The sequence below is a fragment of the Canis lupus genome, chromosome 30 (genome assembly GCF_003254725.2).
Source record: "Canis lupus dingo isolate Sandy chromosome 30, ASM325472v2, whole genome shotgun sequence".
Taxonomy (NCBI): Eukaryota; Metazoa; Chordata; class Mammalia; order Carnivora; family Canidae; genus Canis; species Canis lupus.
In genome coordinates, this window is record NC_064272.1 from 27,998,790 (window position 1) to 28,016,569 (window position 17,780).

At 44.6% G+C, this 17,780-nt stretch overlaps 1 protein-coding gene and 1 long non-coding RNA gene across 2 annotated transcripts in view; one reads left to right on the top strand and one right to left on the bottom strand.

The window, feature by feature from the left end:
• Positions 1–305: 305 nt before the first annotated feature.
• Positions 306–17,780, bottom strand: part of LOC118352844 (uncharacterized) — a 49,674-nt gene continuing 32,199 nt past the window's right edge. The window contains exon 3 of the long non-coding RNA XR_004810667.1: positions 306–981. This is a non-coding gene — a long non-coding RNA (uncharacterized LOC118352844). The remainder of the gene's footprint in view (positions 982–17,780) is intronic.
• Positions 3,788–17,780, top strand: part of RAB8B (RAB8B, member RAS oncogene family) — a 61,676-nt gene continuing 47,683 nt past the window's right edge. Inside the window, exon 1 of the mRNA XM_025472578.3 lies at positions 3,788–4,018. Coding sequence (XP_025328363.1) covers positions 3,895–4,018 — 124 coding nt within the window. The 5' untranslated portion in view covers positions 3,788–3,894. The remainder of the gene's footprint in view (positions 4,019–17,780) is intronic.

Genomic DNA, 17,780 nt, shown 5'->3' on the forward strand with positions numbered 1-17,780 from the left:
TGCTCAACAGATGGCAGAGGACCAGAACCCAAGAGTGTTTGGACAGAAGTGTCAACACTGATGGGTGCAGACTGATGATAAGAAGCTGCTTTTCCCCCTAATTTTTCAGGACCATGTAAGCTCCCGGATTCTTCTAGGGTGCAGTTAAGAGGAGGAAAAGCCCCACTGATGATAGATACCAGTTTGCCAGCCTTTGACAAGTAGGGATCTCAACTGAATTTAATTTCATTCAAGCAGTTAAGAAAGGTGACTTTTCTTACACTCAAGTTTTATAGAGCAATTTAAAACAGTTGAAAAATGCTTGCATGAGTTTGAAGATTTGCCTAGAGAACACACAGACCCTCAAGAATATGTGTAGATTCTTGGGGGGTCTTTGAGCCCCAAATGAATAAACTGTAAGAAGTGAATATTGCACTTGACATTGTGCAACATGGCAGAGGAAAGCCAGCTTGAGGACAAAATAAACATATAGAGGAGGGCAGCAAAAGAGATTACAGGAAAATGAACTAAAGTTCTGATCCAAACCAGCCTGAAGCTCACCCAGACCTCCCACCATTCAGACCTCCTTTCAGCATCATTACCCCACCTCATTAGAAAATTAGCAGGGAAAAGCTCAGATTGACCTAGCCTGGTCATGTCCACCTCTATGGCTGGAGGAGTAAAGAACCATGACTCACAGCCATGACTGGGAGGAGAGCAGCTTCCCAAAAGCAGGCAGAAAGAGTGCCGGCCTGACAAAAACCACAGAGGTAAACTCCTTGAACATCTAGATTTCTGTAAGTCCAGCTGCTGTGTACACGTTAACCTTACCAAACGCTTCAATAAACATTTACAGAATCAGATTGAATGTGCTGGTCTTGCTAGTGCTCTACAGTGATGTAGCATTTCAAAGATGGGTCTGGGCAACTGGCAAAAAATATTGATGTGGTTTCCTCAGAGCACAGTAGCATGGATTTTTAGAAGGGGGTCCACTGATGCCACCTGGAGAAAGAAAGGAAGGTGGCAATGAGCATCCTGTTCCACATGGTACCCTCAGCTCTACAAATATACTCATTGTCCAGTCTTTTGAGCAAAGTACCTTGATTTAATAGTACTGTTACTACAATATGTTACTAAGCAACATATTGTACAAATGTAAAAATTAATAATGCATAAAGAAAACATTTGGATTCTTCCTGAAATAGTGTCCACATATCAAAATTCTTGAATAGTTCAGTGGTGATGCATAGGCTTACCTACCACCTAGAAAGTCCCAATATTATATACACGTGGTGGTAGAGAAAAACCAGGGAAGTGAAAATAAGACAATTTTTTTTTTATTCCCATCAGTTAACAAAATTCCCCTAAGGAAATTTAGGGACTTTAAAATTCCTAACTCTGACTTCTTTTCTGAACTTAAGTTCAGTGCCACATCAGTATGTTCTTACTCATAGAGAAAAATGAATGCCAACAGTAGCATGCAGAGAGTGGGGCTGAAGTTTATTTTAATCAGTACACATTTGATAAAAGAAAGATTTCACTGGTTTTTAAGTTTTTCCCCCCCCTTCTTTTCCAAAATGAAGGTGAGGATATAGAATTGAGTTGTTCATGCTTGTTCAGTCCTAGTTGAGTTCAAATTCACAGATTTGCCCAAGTATTGGCGGCGGGGGGGCAGGGAGGCTTAGCCTGTGCCAGAGGGCAGGGCCCTTCTCTTGAGGGGACAGAAACTGACATTGACCTCCTTAGAGCTTTGTTCCCATCAAGTGGGCTCTAGGAATTAGACGTCAGATTGGTAACAACTCTCTGGGTACTGTTATCAATAAGTGTGAGTTACTCCTTTCATCTTCTTTCCACATAGAAGGTGAAGGTCAACACTAAGGCCAAGTGAATCTTTTGCCATAGCAAGACTAGGAATAGCGAATCACTGGCACTTTTTGTGAAGTCACAAGGTACTCGAGATGTGTTTTAGAAAAGCCTACTGTCTTGTTTAACTAACTGTCCCAAGTTTTTTTCTTATTCTAATCGTTGAGTCCATTGGCTCCCTTAATAACCTCCTCCAACCTTCTGGAAGGTATTTCCTTAGATCTAAAGTAAATGCCTAAGCCCATGGTTCTCAATTATTTTGACCTCAGGACCTCTTTATCCTCTCCGAAGAGCTTTTGTTCATGAGGGTCTTATCAATCAGTATTTGACATATTAGAAATTATTTTTTTTAAGATTTTATTTATTTATTCATGAGAGACAGAGAGAAAGGCAGAGACACAGGCAGAGGGAGAAGCAGGCTCCCTGTGGGGATCCTGATGTGGGACTCGATCCCAGGAACCTGGGATCACAACCTGAGCCAAAGGCAGACGCCCAACCACTGAGCCACCCAGACGCCCCGACTATTAGAAATTAAAACTAAGGGGATCCCTGGGTGGCGCAGCGGTTTGGCGCCTGCCTTTGGCCCAGGGCGCGATCCTGGAGACCCGGGATCGAGTCCCACATCGGGCTTCCGGTGCATGGAGCCTGCTTCTTCCTCTGCCTGTGTCTCTGCCTCTCTCTCTCTCTGTGACTATCATTAAAAAAAAAAAAAAAGAAAGAAATTAAAACTAAGAAGGGAGCAGAGATGAGAGAGGGAGCCCTGACTGGATAGAGTTTCTGATCCTAGACCTCCTTAGCCTTTCCTTGCCCTTTGGCTTTACTTGAGCCAGGAAACCTCCCTTCCAGGAGATCTGGTGGGATTTCTGCCACTAGCAAATGGAAGAGGCCTGAATAATATATCCACAAAACATTTAAAGTATAGTCTAAATCAGTAAGTAAAGGATTAAAGTGAGTATAACACAATGCTGCCCCCCCCCCTTCATTTGTCATCCACTGAGAGCTTACTGAGGGCTTAAAAAGTAACCATCACCACAAACATTTCTACAACGCCTGTGGATGTCAAAGTGCTTTCATATTAAGTTGTCTCTTAATTTTTCTCTACAACCCTATGAAAAAAGTTTGTTTCATGCCCATTTTGCAGGTGAGAAAACTGGGGCGCAGAGACGGAGCAATTAAGCCGCTGAGCCAACACTCAGTAAAATCCAAATCTTATTCTCTAGATCCCAAGGGTCATAGTTCCTGCTTTGCCACTTTATAGGGCGCAGACCTGTAGCACAAGCCTTAATATTTTCAATTCCCAGATTGAGCCCATCGCCTTGTAGGGGGAGGGGGGTGGTCTGCAGAGCAGATCCTCTGAAATACCCCTGGGATCTGGCTCTGGTCTGTGCGAGGAGAACATGACTGGGGCTCAAGTTAGAAAGGCAATCATTCTCGCGGAGCTCTGCAACCGAGGGGCTGCGGGAGGGGGCACCGAGGCGGTGCGGGGCAGGAACCCGCGGAGAAGCCGAGGCGCCCCGCAGATAATCCACAGGCTGCGCCCCCGCAGCGGGCAGCAAAGAAAGCATCCCCGCTCCGGGGCCGGGCGGAAGAGATGCGCCAGTCGTGGGACTCGGGTTCCGAGGTCTGGGTTTGCAAGGCGCCCGCACACAAAGAAACCGTCAAGTTGAGTTCCGGCCGCACGACGCGCGGAGCTCGACACGGAGCCTTCTTTCCCAGCAGCGGTGGAAACGCCTCGTCCGCCCGCTCGCCCCGCACGCAGCGCATCTTCCTTTATCCCCGGGGCCGCTCCGACCGCGGGCGCCGGGCACGCCCGAGGCTCCCGCAGGCAACTACAAGTCCCAGCAAGCCCCGGGACGCGCGGGCTGTGATGACGAGGCGCCCGCGGATTGGCCGCTCGGGGCGGGGCGCGCAGGGCTTCTCCAGGGGAAGGGGCGGGCTGCGGGGCGGGGCGGGCGGCGGCGGCTCGGCGGACACGCCCCCTCGCCCGCGGCCCCCTCCCCGCCTCTCTCCGCCGCTTCTCTCGCTCCCCGGTCAGAGGGCCGGAGCGAGAAGATGGCGAAGACGTACGATTATCTGTTCAAGCTGCTGCTGATCGGCGACTCGGGGGTGGGCAAGACTTGCCTCCTGTTCCGCTTCTCCGAGGACGCCTTCAACACCACCTTCATCTCCACCATCGGTGAGGGAGGGGCCGCGGCCGGGCGCGGAGTGAGAGGGAGATGGGGGGCGGGTGCACGGGCCGAGGGGAAGGCTGCGGGAGGGCTGGGAGCCCCAGCCGGGGGACCCCGGGGGCTGCAGGGCGGCGAGGGCGGGGGTGCAGGAGGGGGGCGAGGGGCGGGCGGGGACGTGAGGCCGGGGGGCGAACGGGGAACTTGGGGGCAAAGGAAGGGGAAGGGGGAGCAGAGCGAGAGGGACCTGGGGTGATGGGGGGCACGACAGGGTTGGGCGAGCGACAGACAAGGTCTTAGCGGGACAAAGTGTGTGTGTGTGTGGGGGGGACACGGAATCTCATGGGGAAAGAGAAGGGGGTAGTGGGTGTGAGATGGATTAAAAGACAGGAAAGAGGAAGGAAATGCAAAGGGGGAAATGAAGCTTTGGGGGAATGGGAGGGACCTGAAGTAAAAGAACAGAGGACACGAGGGACAGGAGAGGTGAGAACCCAACCATCAGGAGGAAATTCGGAGGAACGAGTGACCGGGAGGCGAGGGGTGGGGGCCCCTGGCCACGGGAGGGCTGGATCTCTGGTCAGGGGAGGGTCACTCTACAAAATTGCAGGATGGGGAGAAGAAAGAGTTCAGGGGACCAGAGGGCGGAGTGAGGACAGGTGGTGGAGAGAGTAGAGGAACTCTGGGTGTGAGATGGAGAGGAAAAGGAGAAGCAGGACCTGCAGCCCTGAGGTCGCGCAGAGAAGAGGGAGAGCATGGGGAAGGGAGAACAAGTGGGGAGCATGGGGCGCAGGACTTTCTCCAGCCACTGGGAACCCTGGTTACCATTTTCTGCCTCCCTTTGCTTTTGCTGCTCAGCTGCAGGAGAAAGAGCGAAATGTGACTAATGGTGGCACAACGTACACAGTGTTGGGTTGTGCTGTGCGCGTTAACCGGTGTTGGGAGAATCGGTGGCTCTTGGGAATGGCGTGGTCAGGGAAGACGGGGTTCACCCCTTCACCACCATCTCCTGACAAACAACATTTCTCAACTTTTTGAATTCTTGGGCCTGACTGTTTAGGGACTTCTCCGCGGAGGAATTGATCTTACATCCTGCCTGCCTCGCCTCCCTGTGCATTTTGCCTTGGTTTTTAATGATCACTCGCTAAACGAATCACAACACACAAGTGTACCCCCCAATTACTTTGAATTAATTGTTTTTCCTGGTCTTGGCTGGGAGCTGTCCTTTCTACCTTTGTACTGGCGGCCTTTGTGCTCAGGTATCAAAATTTATAACTTACCATAAACCGAAGAGCAAATCAAAGCTGGTTTTAAGCTGCCTGTACAAGTGACCTTAACATCATTCCCTTTGTCAAATAAATAGCTGCAGTTATTTAAGTACCTTAAGAATCTTAGCGTTTGGTTGTCTGGGTGATGCTTGTGGTTTCTACTAGTAGCTCACTTAAGCACCTTTCACATGGTTCTTTTGGCATATTTCACCGTCAGTTTCTGGGATTATTATGGGGCTAGTGCTATGGTAACAATCGTATTTGAATATTGTATGTTTTACGGATAATTTGCCTTTTTTTTTTTTTTTTAAAGAATGTTTGGGCATAGAGTGCTCTTAAAATTGAGAACTAGGAAAGTCTATGGTTTGTTTGTTTGTTCTGGCCTCTTTCATATGGATTGAGTGCTCTGAAACCTCCCTGGTGTTATGATGTCTGGGCTTAGGGAAGTTTGAGTTGCAAGTTCTTGGCAGTCATTATTGAGTGGGACTTTTTCTTTTCTGAGGAAGCAGATTTTAAATGTCATGTCTCAAGTATATTCCTAAGAGACTTGGTGGGAGCTGTCGCAGCAATTAAAGGACGTTAGTTTTGGATGCTGGTACCAATTTCAAAACCCCCGAATAAACCTTTTGCATTGTTGATTGTATAGTGCAATCCAGATGGTAAAGGACAGTTTCTAACAAGTTGAGTGGGTAGCCTTTTGTCCATTCTCTCTGTGTGACCCTCCCAGAAGCATTCTCCTGTGTCGAAAGTGAGTGAGTCTTGCTGATGCTGTTTCTGTTAAGCTCCTTGCATGACTTTTGCTCATTTGAAATAGCTTTGTTAGTTTCCCCTTAATTTTTGTCCCACATTTTCTGTAAGGGTATCTGCTTCCTTTTGTGATAGTCGCTTTTAAAAATTACTCTTCATGCTGATGGCTTAGAATCTTTCTTGTATGGATTTTTTTTTTTTAAATTGAAATTGGTTCTGTGAAGGGTTGCAGCTATGAAGGCAGGAAAACCAGTGTCCCTAAACTGTGTGGAACGGAAGGTAGACGTTAAATGGGATGAGTTTCATATGTGATTTTGGTCTTTATATTTTCTGTGGGGTGGATGTGGTTAAAAGAGGCTATATCTGTGTCTTCAGTTGACTTGGAGGAGGGGAAATCCATGCCTCTTATGTAGCCCCAGAGCCCAACAGGAAGTGGTATTGCACTGCCTTCAAACAGTAGAAAAATTTATATACCTGAAACCTCATGCTTTGCATTTGAAATGAGGCTGGGAAAAGAAGGTGAATATTAACACCATTCTAGTGGAAAAAGTTCCATGCATTCTTCCCTAACCACAAACATCAGCTTGGGGTGTCCACATCTCTAGCAGCAATAGCACTCCCCCCCGCCCAGACCTCTCCCCCATCAGCTGGTGATCTGAAGATGTGGAGTTGGTGGTCCATCTCCTTCCAGTCCTAATTCTTTTTTGAGGTACCTGGGTGTGTAAGTTCTTGGGCTTTTCTGACTGGGTTTTGACAGGGTCTGCCTCAGCCTTGCTGATGAAACTCGATAAGGTCAACATCACAGGAAAAAGCTATTTCTTAATGGCTGAGGTTTGTGTGTGCACTTTGGTAGATGTGTATGTGTGCTCATTTCTTCCGTGCAGATACATACTTAATTTTAATGTTGCTTTGTCAAAGTTTTAAGTCGTTTTTTTTTTTAAGAATTTATTTATTTATTCATGAGAGACACATAGAGGCAGAGATATAGGCAGAGGAAGAAGCAGGCTCCCCTTGGGGAGCCTGATGTGGGATTCGATCCCAGGACCCCGGGGATCATGACCTGAGCCGAAGGCAGACGCTCAACCACTGAGCTACTACCCAAGTGCCCCTAAGTCATTTTTAAAAAAAGCATCTCCATCTTTAGACCCTGTTTGATAGTGGTTTTGCTGTCATGAAAGGAAGGAAACAGTCATTTTGATTACAGGTAAGGCCGTCTCTCGAGTACTTTCTTCTCATTTCTTTATTTATTTTTTTTTTAAGATTTTATTTATGTATTCATGAGAGACAGAGAGAGAGGCAGAGACAAAGGCAGAGGGAGCCTGACGTGGGACTCGATCCCAGGTCTCCAGGATCAGGCCCTGAACTGAAGGTGGCACTAAACCGCTGAGCCACCCGGGCTGCCCTCTTCTTATTTCTCTAAGATTCTGCTACCTTCTCTGATATTCCAGCTCCTCTCATTTCCTTTCTGCTCTTGGGAATGGTGGAGGATGCATTATCTTTCACCTGACCCATGGAGAATCTTTCAGTGTATCAGTCAGATAATACTCCTTAACTATTGAGTAGGGATGTTTTATCCATTTGAAATTACAGGCCCAGTTACTAGGACCAGCCAGCCTTTCAGTTCAAATGTTTGAGAACTGAAAAAAAGTTTTTTTCTTCTTCTTCATCTTTAAAAAAAAAAGTTATTTACTTGAGAGAGAGACAACAGAGTAGAGAGAGCATGGAGGGGGCAGAGGGAGAAGCAGACTCCCTGCAGATCAGAGAGTCCGATGTGGGGCTGGATCCTAGGACCCCGGGATCATGACCCGAGCTGAAGGCAGACGCCCAACCAAGTGAGCCACCCAGGTACTCCTGAAAAAAGTTTCTCAATGAGCTCCCCCAAACCTCCCACGTAATCACAACTAATGTTTTAAATGTCTGCAATATGTGATGTTAAGACAAGTAGGAAATAGTAATACAGTCAGCTCTGCATTATATTTCCTGTGGGATGTAGATGCGGTTTACTATTGATATGAGGCTGTACCAACCCCTTGAAATGGCCTGTCCTGAGCAAGGGGCTGCTGATAGAACAGAAAGAGAAAACCCAGCCCTGTCCTTTCACCTCTAGCTGGACAATGTGAGCGTCTTCCCTTTGCTGTCTCTCCCCTCCCCACCGCATCCCCTTTCCTGTTAGGGTATTTCCTGAGTGGTTTCATTATTTAGTATAGTCATAGTTTGACAGCAGAAAGAGTTGAGATTATCACCTTTCTGCCCCTGCCCCAATTGTGTCAGTAGGAAATCTAAGGTTAAGTTGACAGTGTCAAGATCACACAGCTGGTTGTCGTAGAACTTCTCATGAGCCCCCTGGTTCAAGTTTGTGTGACTTCTCACAGTTGAGCTGCTGCTATTTCTGATCAGTCTGATCATCGTCTCCATAAATCTAAGTTACCACCTTTTCCAGGGAGGAATTAGATTTTGCACATATGTTTTTCTGCGAGGAATTTCTCCTAGGCATAACTCAGCATATTATGGCTGTCCTTTGCCCTTTCTTTTGTGTCCCTAGTTACAAGTTGGAAGATCAAAGTGCATCCTGTCATTAAAATTCCTTCCACGTGCAAAATCGCTAATGAAATCATGTTAATAGCAGCATGCTGGTTAATTGTTGCAGCCTGGTCTCATCAGAGCACTTTTAGATGTTTTATTTTGTAATGCTGCATTTTTTTTTTTCTTGGATTCACTTTTCCTAAAATCAGGGGTTGGCAGACTATGACCACGGGGCCAGATGTGGCCTGCAGGTTTTGTGTCATTGACAAGCAAAGAATGCTTGGTAACGTTTCTAAAGGGTTATTAAAATAGAAAACAAAGACCAATACGCAACAGGGACCATCTGTGTTCCACAGAGCTTAAAATATTTACTGACTGTTCCTTTATAGAAAAAGTTTGTCGACCCCAGCTTAAAATTAAAAACTGTTTTTGGTTGGTAGCAATTCAAGGCTTTTATCAAGACTTATTGACTGAAAAACAAACTTTGTCATATTTACATTTTTATCCAAGATGTTATCAACATTTGGCTGAGCATAATCCAGATATGTAGAGCAAGTTGATTTTAATTTTCATAGTTGTTTTCCTTAGTTTCAGCCTCTCAAGCAAAAATATGCAAGGAACATGCAACTTCAAATTGAACATTTTGTACATAAAGTCTTACTTTAATGTCAGTTGTCTTCTCTCGAAGCTGTCAGATTTTTCCCTCTGATAGCTTTCATAACAATACTCTTTCAGAAAGAGTAGAACTTAATGCTTGATAATAAAGGGTTGAACGTAACCTTCTCAATTCATGTTCTAGTGAATGGAAAAACCATTCAGCAAAATAAGAATGGGTGTGGGGAAACTGAGTCTTGGATACAATATGGATGTGTTTTAAGACTAAGCATACTTGAGGGGCGCCTGGGTGGCTCAGTCAGCTCAGGTCATGATCCCAGTCCTGGGATCGAGCCCTATAAAATAAATAAAATCTTAAAAAAAAAAAAAAAAGACTAAGTGTACTTAAAAAAAAAAAAAAAAGAGTTTTGCCAGCTGTTCTACATGGCAGCAAATCAGGGAGGAGGTTCTCTGGGCAACAACACCAAGATTGTTTGGACCTACTGAGAAAGCTGGAGGGAAATGGGTTCGGATATTGTCTTGGAAAAAAGTCTAGCCTTTGAAGACCAGGAAAAATTTAGCAGTTGATTTTTTAATTAAATCCGATAACTGAATCTGAAAAGAACCATGGAACCAGAAGTGGAAGACTGAAGAGCTGCTGGCATGGCCTGGAGGCTGGATCTGGTTTAGGTCTGCCTGCCTGCAAACGGGGCCGTTCTGGGGACCAGCTCTCTTGGCTGTATTAGAATTAGGGATATTTTGCCGGTAAGAGATTTCACACAGGATGCAGAGAGGGTTGGAGTGGGGATGGAGAAGTAGATTTTAGCTAGTGAGTAATATTATGGAACATAACATAATTAGGGAGCTTCTGAAATATAAGTAGCAGGTGAAGTGGACTGTGCCATGTTGGGTGTTAGAGAGCATGGCGAAGGTAGAGGAGCAGTGGGTCTGCAGTCAGGTCACATCCTAACCTCTGCCATTCCTAGTTTTCTGGCCTTGGTAAGTTACTTGTCCTTCTAGGGCCTTAGTTCCTTTATCTTGAATGGAGTCTAATAATATTAAACCAACTTCTCAGGGTTGCTGCGAATTCCCTAGAGCAGGAATCAAGCCTTATTCACCTTCTAAATCTCCGAGGCCTGTATTAAATGACTCATCAACTGGATGAATGAATGGCTGGATGGATGAATTGTGAAAGCACTGCATGAGCTATAAAGCACTGCTTGAATTTTGGTTATTATTCTCTTTCATAGTATTATAATTAGATTATGTCTGAGATAAGATCAGAAGTGCTTAATTGGAATCCTTAACACAAGAATGGTATTTTCCCCAGTAAAAAATTGTTACATATCTTTCTATTACCGGTTTTAAAGGGATGTTTTAGACTAGGTAAGATATCACATATCTTTCAGTCTCCATAATAAGCTGTTTAACACCCCGCTTCCAGTCCCCCACTGACATAAATACCAAATAGAAAATGAGTGAAATCACTGGGTTTGCTTTAGAAGAGCCATTTCAGCTTTGTCTCTGCCCATTAGCTTCAAACAATGCAACAGATGCCTGTTAACAGTTTCGTGCCCAGTTTTAATTAGCAGATGGAGCTCTGTTTGTGTCTGTACTCTGCCCAGTGCTTGTTTGAGTGACAGGGTAGTGAGTGGATTGGAACTGGGCTGGGCATGTGGGTTGAATAAAGCCAAATTCTGTTTTGAAAAAGATGAATATAAACATTTATTGTATAGAACTTCTTGTGTATCTCACTGGAATGGCATGGTGTCTAGAGTAAAACTAATGTTTACAGTTATGTTCTCTGCTCTTCTTACTGCTCTAAAATTACGTAAGGTAGAAAAAAATTACCATTTCATGGCTTAAATGAAGGGCTTTACTGTCATGAAGTGGCTTTCTTTGGAGACCCATTTCAATATTTTGGCATAGTATGTTGAGGAATATGCAAAGCTGGGATCCAGTAGACTTGAGCATGAATGCCAGCTCTGGTGGCTGGGTGGCGGCCACCCGCAGCGCTGCCTGGTGGCATCCTGAGAGACCAAGGGCTGTGATGAATTCCTGACCTCTGCCTCGATGATGGAGGGAGAAGGTGGGTGGCATCGCCCTACACATTTGCCATCTCTTTCCTGAAGTGTATAGGTTTGCTGTACATCATCTTCGGGCTAAATTTTAGTATTACAAATATTATCCAGGAATGATAATTGGATACGTATTATCCGGAAATGTGTCCTTTTCCTCTGCTTGTTTTGTGTTTAGAGATTTTTCTTATTTTGAGTCAAATTAATAAGAACCTTAAAGGAATTGGGTACCTGATTGTCTTTAGAGGAAGAAACGTCTGCCTTTTTATTTATTTTTTTTTATTTTTTTTAAGTTACTGAGTGAGTAACTCTGGACTTCTTTTGGAAAGCCACATAAAGTGGTGGAGGCAATTGGATGGAAGCTGTTCTCTGCAGCAGACCTGTTACTTGACTGTGGTAAAATACCTTTTTTCTTGGGATCCCTGGGTGGCGCAGCGGTTTGGCGCCTGCCTTTGGCCCGGGGCGCGATCCTGGAGACCCGGGATCGAATCCCACGTCGGGCTCCCGGTGCATGGAGCCTGCTTCTCCCTCTGCCTGTGTCTCTGCCTCTCTCTCTCTCTGTGACTATCATAAATAAATAAAAATTTACAAAAAAAAAAAAAATACCTTTTTTCTCTGTCTTACCTGCAGCATTCTGCATCAGTTTGATTGGGCACTTTGGTATTTACCTGTTGCTGGACCTTTGGACATTTTCCAGGTAGCTCTCACATTCCTCAGCCCAGAATGTTCATTCTTGGTTCCTAGGAATAGATGCTAAAGCTCTCTGTGTCCTCATGTTCATCAAATTTAGGCTTGCTGTCACTAAAGAGAGGCTGGGACAGTGCTAGTGGCGGCCTTGTGATGGCACTGCAGAACTTCAGAGCACTTTGCAAAAGCTAGGTTAGGTATGGAATCCCACCTCATTATAAAAAACCAAACACAAGGTGGCTAAGCAATGTGTAGTGTTGCAGAGCTTTCTGCTGGCAGAGCTGGGACTGGCATGACTTCCCCACATCACATTGTAATTTTGCATATTTTGGCAAAGAACTTAGCGGTGGTTATTTTAATAACTTATAGATGAGGAATATGCAAAGCTGGGATCCAGTAGACTTGAGATCCAAGTTGAGGAAGTTGAGGGATAGTCTCTAAAATATACAGTCAAGTTTTGACATGAAACATAGGGTGATCTATTTAAAAGTTGAATTGTAAGAGTGTGTTTCTTACGGCCCTATGCAGAATTTATCTGGAATAGGTATCACAAAATATTCTAATCTCATACACACAAATACACAAGGTCCATCACAAAGAGTAAATAAATGAAAGTTTGCTTTGTGAGCAGTGACTAACCCTACTATAATTTGTTTGTTGCCTCTGAATTTGGATGGGGTAACTGTTCATGGCTTTCAACAAGGAACTTTTCATTTTTTCTTTTCTAAAGGTCTCTGAATAAAATCTTGAGATAGCATGGGAAACAATTTTTTGTTGAGAGTTAACTCATTCAGTTTTGGAATGATTCAGACCACTGTCTCGGTTCAGACTTCAGTTCACGAACACTTCACCCCTACCAGGGCTTGGGTAAAGGGGTTGTTGGATCGGGAAGAGGAAAAGAATGAGAACAACATTCTGCCCTTTGCCCCTGTCCATTTCTTTGGCTACTCTTTCAGTCTCTTTTGTTTTTGTTAGTCGCTGGAGAAACTATTAGGTAAGGAATTAGAAACTTCTGCCTCTTAAGAGTGTGAGCATTGGGGCATCTGGCTGGCTCAGCCTGAAAAGTGTGTGACTCCTAATCTTGGAGTTGTGAGTTGGAGCCCCACATTGGGTATAGAGATTACTTAAAAATAAAATCATTAAGAAAAGGAATACATAAAAGGGTGTGAGGATTAATGGTGACTTTGACTCCATTGCTGACTTATATTGTTTAGAACTTGTTGGTAAAGAATTGGTGCTTGTCTCAGTCACAGCCAACAATGAACAGTGACAGGTTAAGTTGTTGAAAAAAAATTTTGACTGGGTACATTTCCCATTTTGTCTATTTACTATTATTTTGAAAATTTCCAGTCCTACAGAAGCATGACAAATTGGTGGGACAAGCAAAATAATTCCTTTCACTTCCAGAAAATTCCATTTATTTATTTGTTTGTTTGTTTGTTTATTTTATTTATTCATGACAGACACACAGAGAGAGGGGCAGAAACACAGGCAGAGGGAGAAGCAGGCTCCATGCGGGGAGCCTGACATGGGACTTGATCCCAGGTCTCCAGGATCGCACTCCGGGCTGAAGGCGGTGCTAAACTGCTGGGCCACTGGAGCTGCCCAGAAAATTCCATTTATAATCAAATTTTAAAACATGCATACATAATATCAGATGTGTCTCTCTCTTGGCCCTTCAGCCTTCAACCTTGACAAATAACATTACATTTGAAATTTGTGTTGTGATCTCAGTATACAATTTAGCACATTTTTTGTTGCAATCATCTATTATTGCAAAATATATAATACCCTGAAAAACAATTGGTGCATGTTTGCAATCAGCCCTGCTTAAGCCCCTCCCAAGGACAGTTAGATTGGGCCTCTTTTCTCATTGTGAAAGGCAGATACAGGCTTCGATGGTTTTCATAGTCTCTTCTGGCTGCGGCATTCTGTGAGTCTATGAAATCAAGTAGTGTCTGTAAAGAAAAAAGGATTTGTCCATTCTTCAGTTAATGGCTATGGGCGAGGGTTCTTTTTTGCAGGTGGATACTACTGTCTTGATGACATGAAGCCAGAAGGAAGAAATAGTAACGCTAGTTAATTTCAGTAAAGCCTGTGTTGATCTTATAAATTGGTTAAATTTTTTGTAGTTCTAAAGAGATTGCTTAATGAATTTGAATCCTGTCCTTAAAAAAATGCTTTGGTTCAAGGTGCCTGGGTGGCTCAGTTGGTTAAGCGTCCAACTCTTTGTTTCAACTCAGGTCATGATCTCAGGGTTGTGAGATCAAGCCCCATGTCCAGCTCTGTGCTAGGCATGGAACCTGCTTAAGATTCTGTCTCCTGGGGATCCCTGGGTGGCTCAACGATTTGGCGCCTGCCCAGGGCGTGATCCTGGGGTCCTGGGATAGAGTCCCACGTCGGGCTCCCTGCATGGAGCCTGCTTCTCCCTCTGCCTGTGTCTCTGCCTCTCTCTCTCTCTCTCTCTCTGTGTCCCTCATGAATAAATAAACAAAATCTTAAAAAAAAAAAAAAAAAGAAAGAAAGAAAGATTCTGTCTCTGTCTTCCTCTGCTCCTCCCCCACCTAAAAAATGCTTTGGTTTGAATAATAAAGCTAAATGTCACCAGAAAAATATCCACATGAAAGTTGGAAAAATATTTTTTTGAAAAGAAAAGCATAAAGTATTTTAAAGTTATCTTGTTTTCTTTACATAAAACGTGGTGAGTGAGGTAGGTGAAAAATAATCTTAAAAGATTAAGAAGGTTTTTTGCTGCTTAGGTTTACTAGTGCTGAACTTCCCTTTGACAGATGAAGGGCCCGAGGCATGGAGATGGCTCCAGGTCCCACAGAGCTAGGCCTTGAGCAGCAGTGTTTGGATTTTAAGTCTCTTTTCTCTTGCACCTCCTCTGCCTTCACTTCTCTTGCTATGAGAAGACACTAATGGTATAGCAAACAATCTGGGCATAGCCAACATTCTGTTGGAGAAAATTCAGGGATTGAACCAGGAGATGGAAAGTCCAAACCCATCTCTGCCCTTGATGAGCCATTACTTTTAGTCAAGGCTTTTAGCTTCTTCCGGTGATCTTTGCTTGCTTTCTTTCTTTCTTTCTTTCTTTCTTTTTTTTAATTCTTTTAAATTTTATTTATTTATTTATTTATTTATTTATTTATTTATTTATTTATTTATTATTTATGATCTTTGCTTTCTTACCAGTTGAAAGGAGAGGCTGGCAGTGGGGTGAGGTTGCTTATGAAGTTTAAGTTTAGGGTGGGAACTGCAGAGATTTTCTAAATTCTTTACTAATGTCAGACACTAAGTTATTCTTCTTTTCACTAACTTTACTTATTCAGCGACATTGTTTCATTCACAAAATTTTGAGAGAGGAAAGAGTAACAGGAGGAGGATTGCCAGCAATTTAACAGGATGATCAAGAGGGCTCCAAAGGGGTAAACAGAAGAGGTTGTGAAAGCGTGGAAGAGAGGTAGAGGAAAGTTTCTAGGAGGGAATGGCATCTAAGCTAAAATCGGAACCCAAAGGAGGACTCAGTTTGACAGAATGGGAGAGCACAGGGAGGGAGGGCTCCCCGCGGCAGGTGCACCAGACAGCATAGCCCTCTGGAGGAGCTCAGGTCACCCTGCTTGGCCAAAGCCTCAGTGAGGTGGGAGGTGAAGTTGAAAGAAATCAGCGGGCAGGCTGTGATGGGCTTTTAACCTGCTCAAGGGTCTGGACTTTGTCCTGAGAACAGCGGGAGTCACTGAGGGTTTTATGCTGGGCCCGGGTAGGTTAGCAGACAGTATCCGTGGCCTCTTCCCTCATCTGGACCCCTGTGTTTCCGAAGGGCTTTCACTTATATGTATATTTAAACTCCTCCATCATCACGTCTATGGATAGAGGTTGCTACCTCCCAGTTCTGGAAGCTACCGTTCTGGGAGAGTCATTGACTTGACCCATCAAGTACAACCCAGAGGAAACCCCGACCACACTCTGTCTACAGCAGGCCCCTCTCTCAGAGCGGGTCCCTGCCTTCTCCGGGGGACTGACTGTATTGGCCCCGAGGCTGTGGTAGCAGTTCCCCCTCAGGGGTCAGTAACAACTGTGTAAAGTGACTTGAGAAGCGTGTCACACGGAAAGATGAAATCAACCTCTCCCCAGACAGGCTCCTGTACAGCTAATGCAAACATGTGTCGCCTTGCCCATTGGCCCTGGGAGGTCAGTGAACTTGTGGTTTGGGGTTGTCTCTTGGCCTCTAACCCTGTCCCTTTGGAAGCAGTCAGATACGGGGGCAGGAAGGGACAGAGTTTAATTATGAATCCAACTCTCTGGTGAAAAGGGACCTAATTATAACGGCATCTTGGGACTGCCTTTGCCCAGGGGCTGTTGGTTGTTAGGCTTGTACTGTTGGGGCCTGAGATTGTAATGCGTTAGGAACAGCTGCTGTAATTGTAAGCTGCTTTCCTTTGACAAATTAAGTTTCAACTTTGTGCTAGCCTGTCCTATTCTTTTTTTCAGGGCGAAACTGCCTCCATTCCAGGTTTTCTTTGAAAGTCCAGTTTAACAGTTTACCTCAGAATCACACGGACATTGTAGACTAGACTCACACCTGACTTGTTTGCTAGCCCCAAGTCTCCAGAATGCTGCTGTGAGCCAGAAAAGCAGAAAGGCCCGAGCAGCTAAACTTGATAAAACAAAGTCCCATTTGCTAAAACTCAGGATGTTGCCTGCTAGGGGAGCTCCTGGGTCTCTTATTTAGCCTCTGCCTTCTGGAGTTTTGCAATGGTCATTTGTTTCTCTGAGCCCCTGGAGGATTAGGAGCAGAGCTGAGGTAGGCCACTGGCTTCTGAGAGGAAAAAGTGGCAGTGTGCCACTGCAGCAGGGGCAGTTGTCATAGGACTGTGGGCAGCTCAGTAGTAAGCTCCTAGGACTTCCATTTCTTCAGAAGCCAAAAGGGAATGTCCTGTGCAATACACTCTAAAGACCCTTCCAGGGGCAGCCCCGGTGACTCTGTGGTTTAGCGCTGCCTTCAGCCCAGGGTGTGATCCTGGAGTCCCAGGATCGAGTCCCACGTTGGGTTCCCTGCATGGAGCCTGCTTCTCCCTCTGCCTGTGTCTCTGTCTCTCTCTCTGTGTGTCTCTCATGAATAAATAAATAAAATCTTAAAAAAAAAAAAAAAGACCCTTCCAAAACTCTCATCCTAAGTGATCAGCAAAGGATTCACTGACAAAATGGAAAAAAATAGATTTAGGAACACAAAATAATGTGTAGATAAAAGAACTTGGGCTGCTGAGACAAACTCAAGGTCAAGTTTTGTTCAAGAGTCTTGGGCAAATGATTTAAGCATTTTCTTTATCAATAAAGAAAGGATAGTAACTCCCTTTCAGGCTTTTTGCTTCATTTTATTTTGAGAATGAAATGCATCATCGTGTGTATATTATCTTCAACACGTGGGACACACATAAGAAAGGTCTCTGAAAAAAAAAAAAGAAAGAAAGGTCTGTGTGTGAGCAAACTCAGTCCCAGTCCTACCAAGGCTGTGAGGGAGGACCTTCGCAATCCTCAGGCCTTCACTGTTATAAAGCACTTGCTTTTAGTAAAAGCTACATTTATCGAGTGCCTACTATATGCTAGGTACAGGTCTGGGCATTTTACATGATCTAACATTTCTCAGGGATCAATCCATGTAATTCTCAAAATAACCTCTTAGGTGCATTCTGCTGTTATTCCCATTTTCCAAAAGAGGTAATGGAGGCACAGAATGGTAAAATAACTTCACATAGCTGGTAAGTAGTGAAACCAACCCAGATCTGAATTCAGGCATTCTCATTCCAGAGTCTGCTTTTAACTACACTGTGCCTTTCTACACCATCAGGGACTCAGAAATATTATAAAAAAAAAAAAAA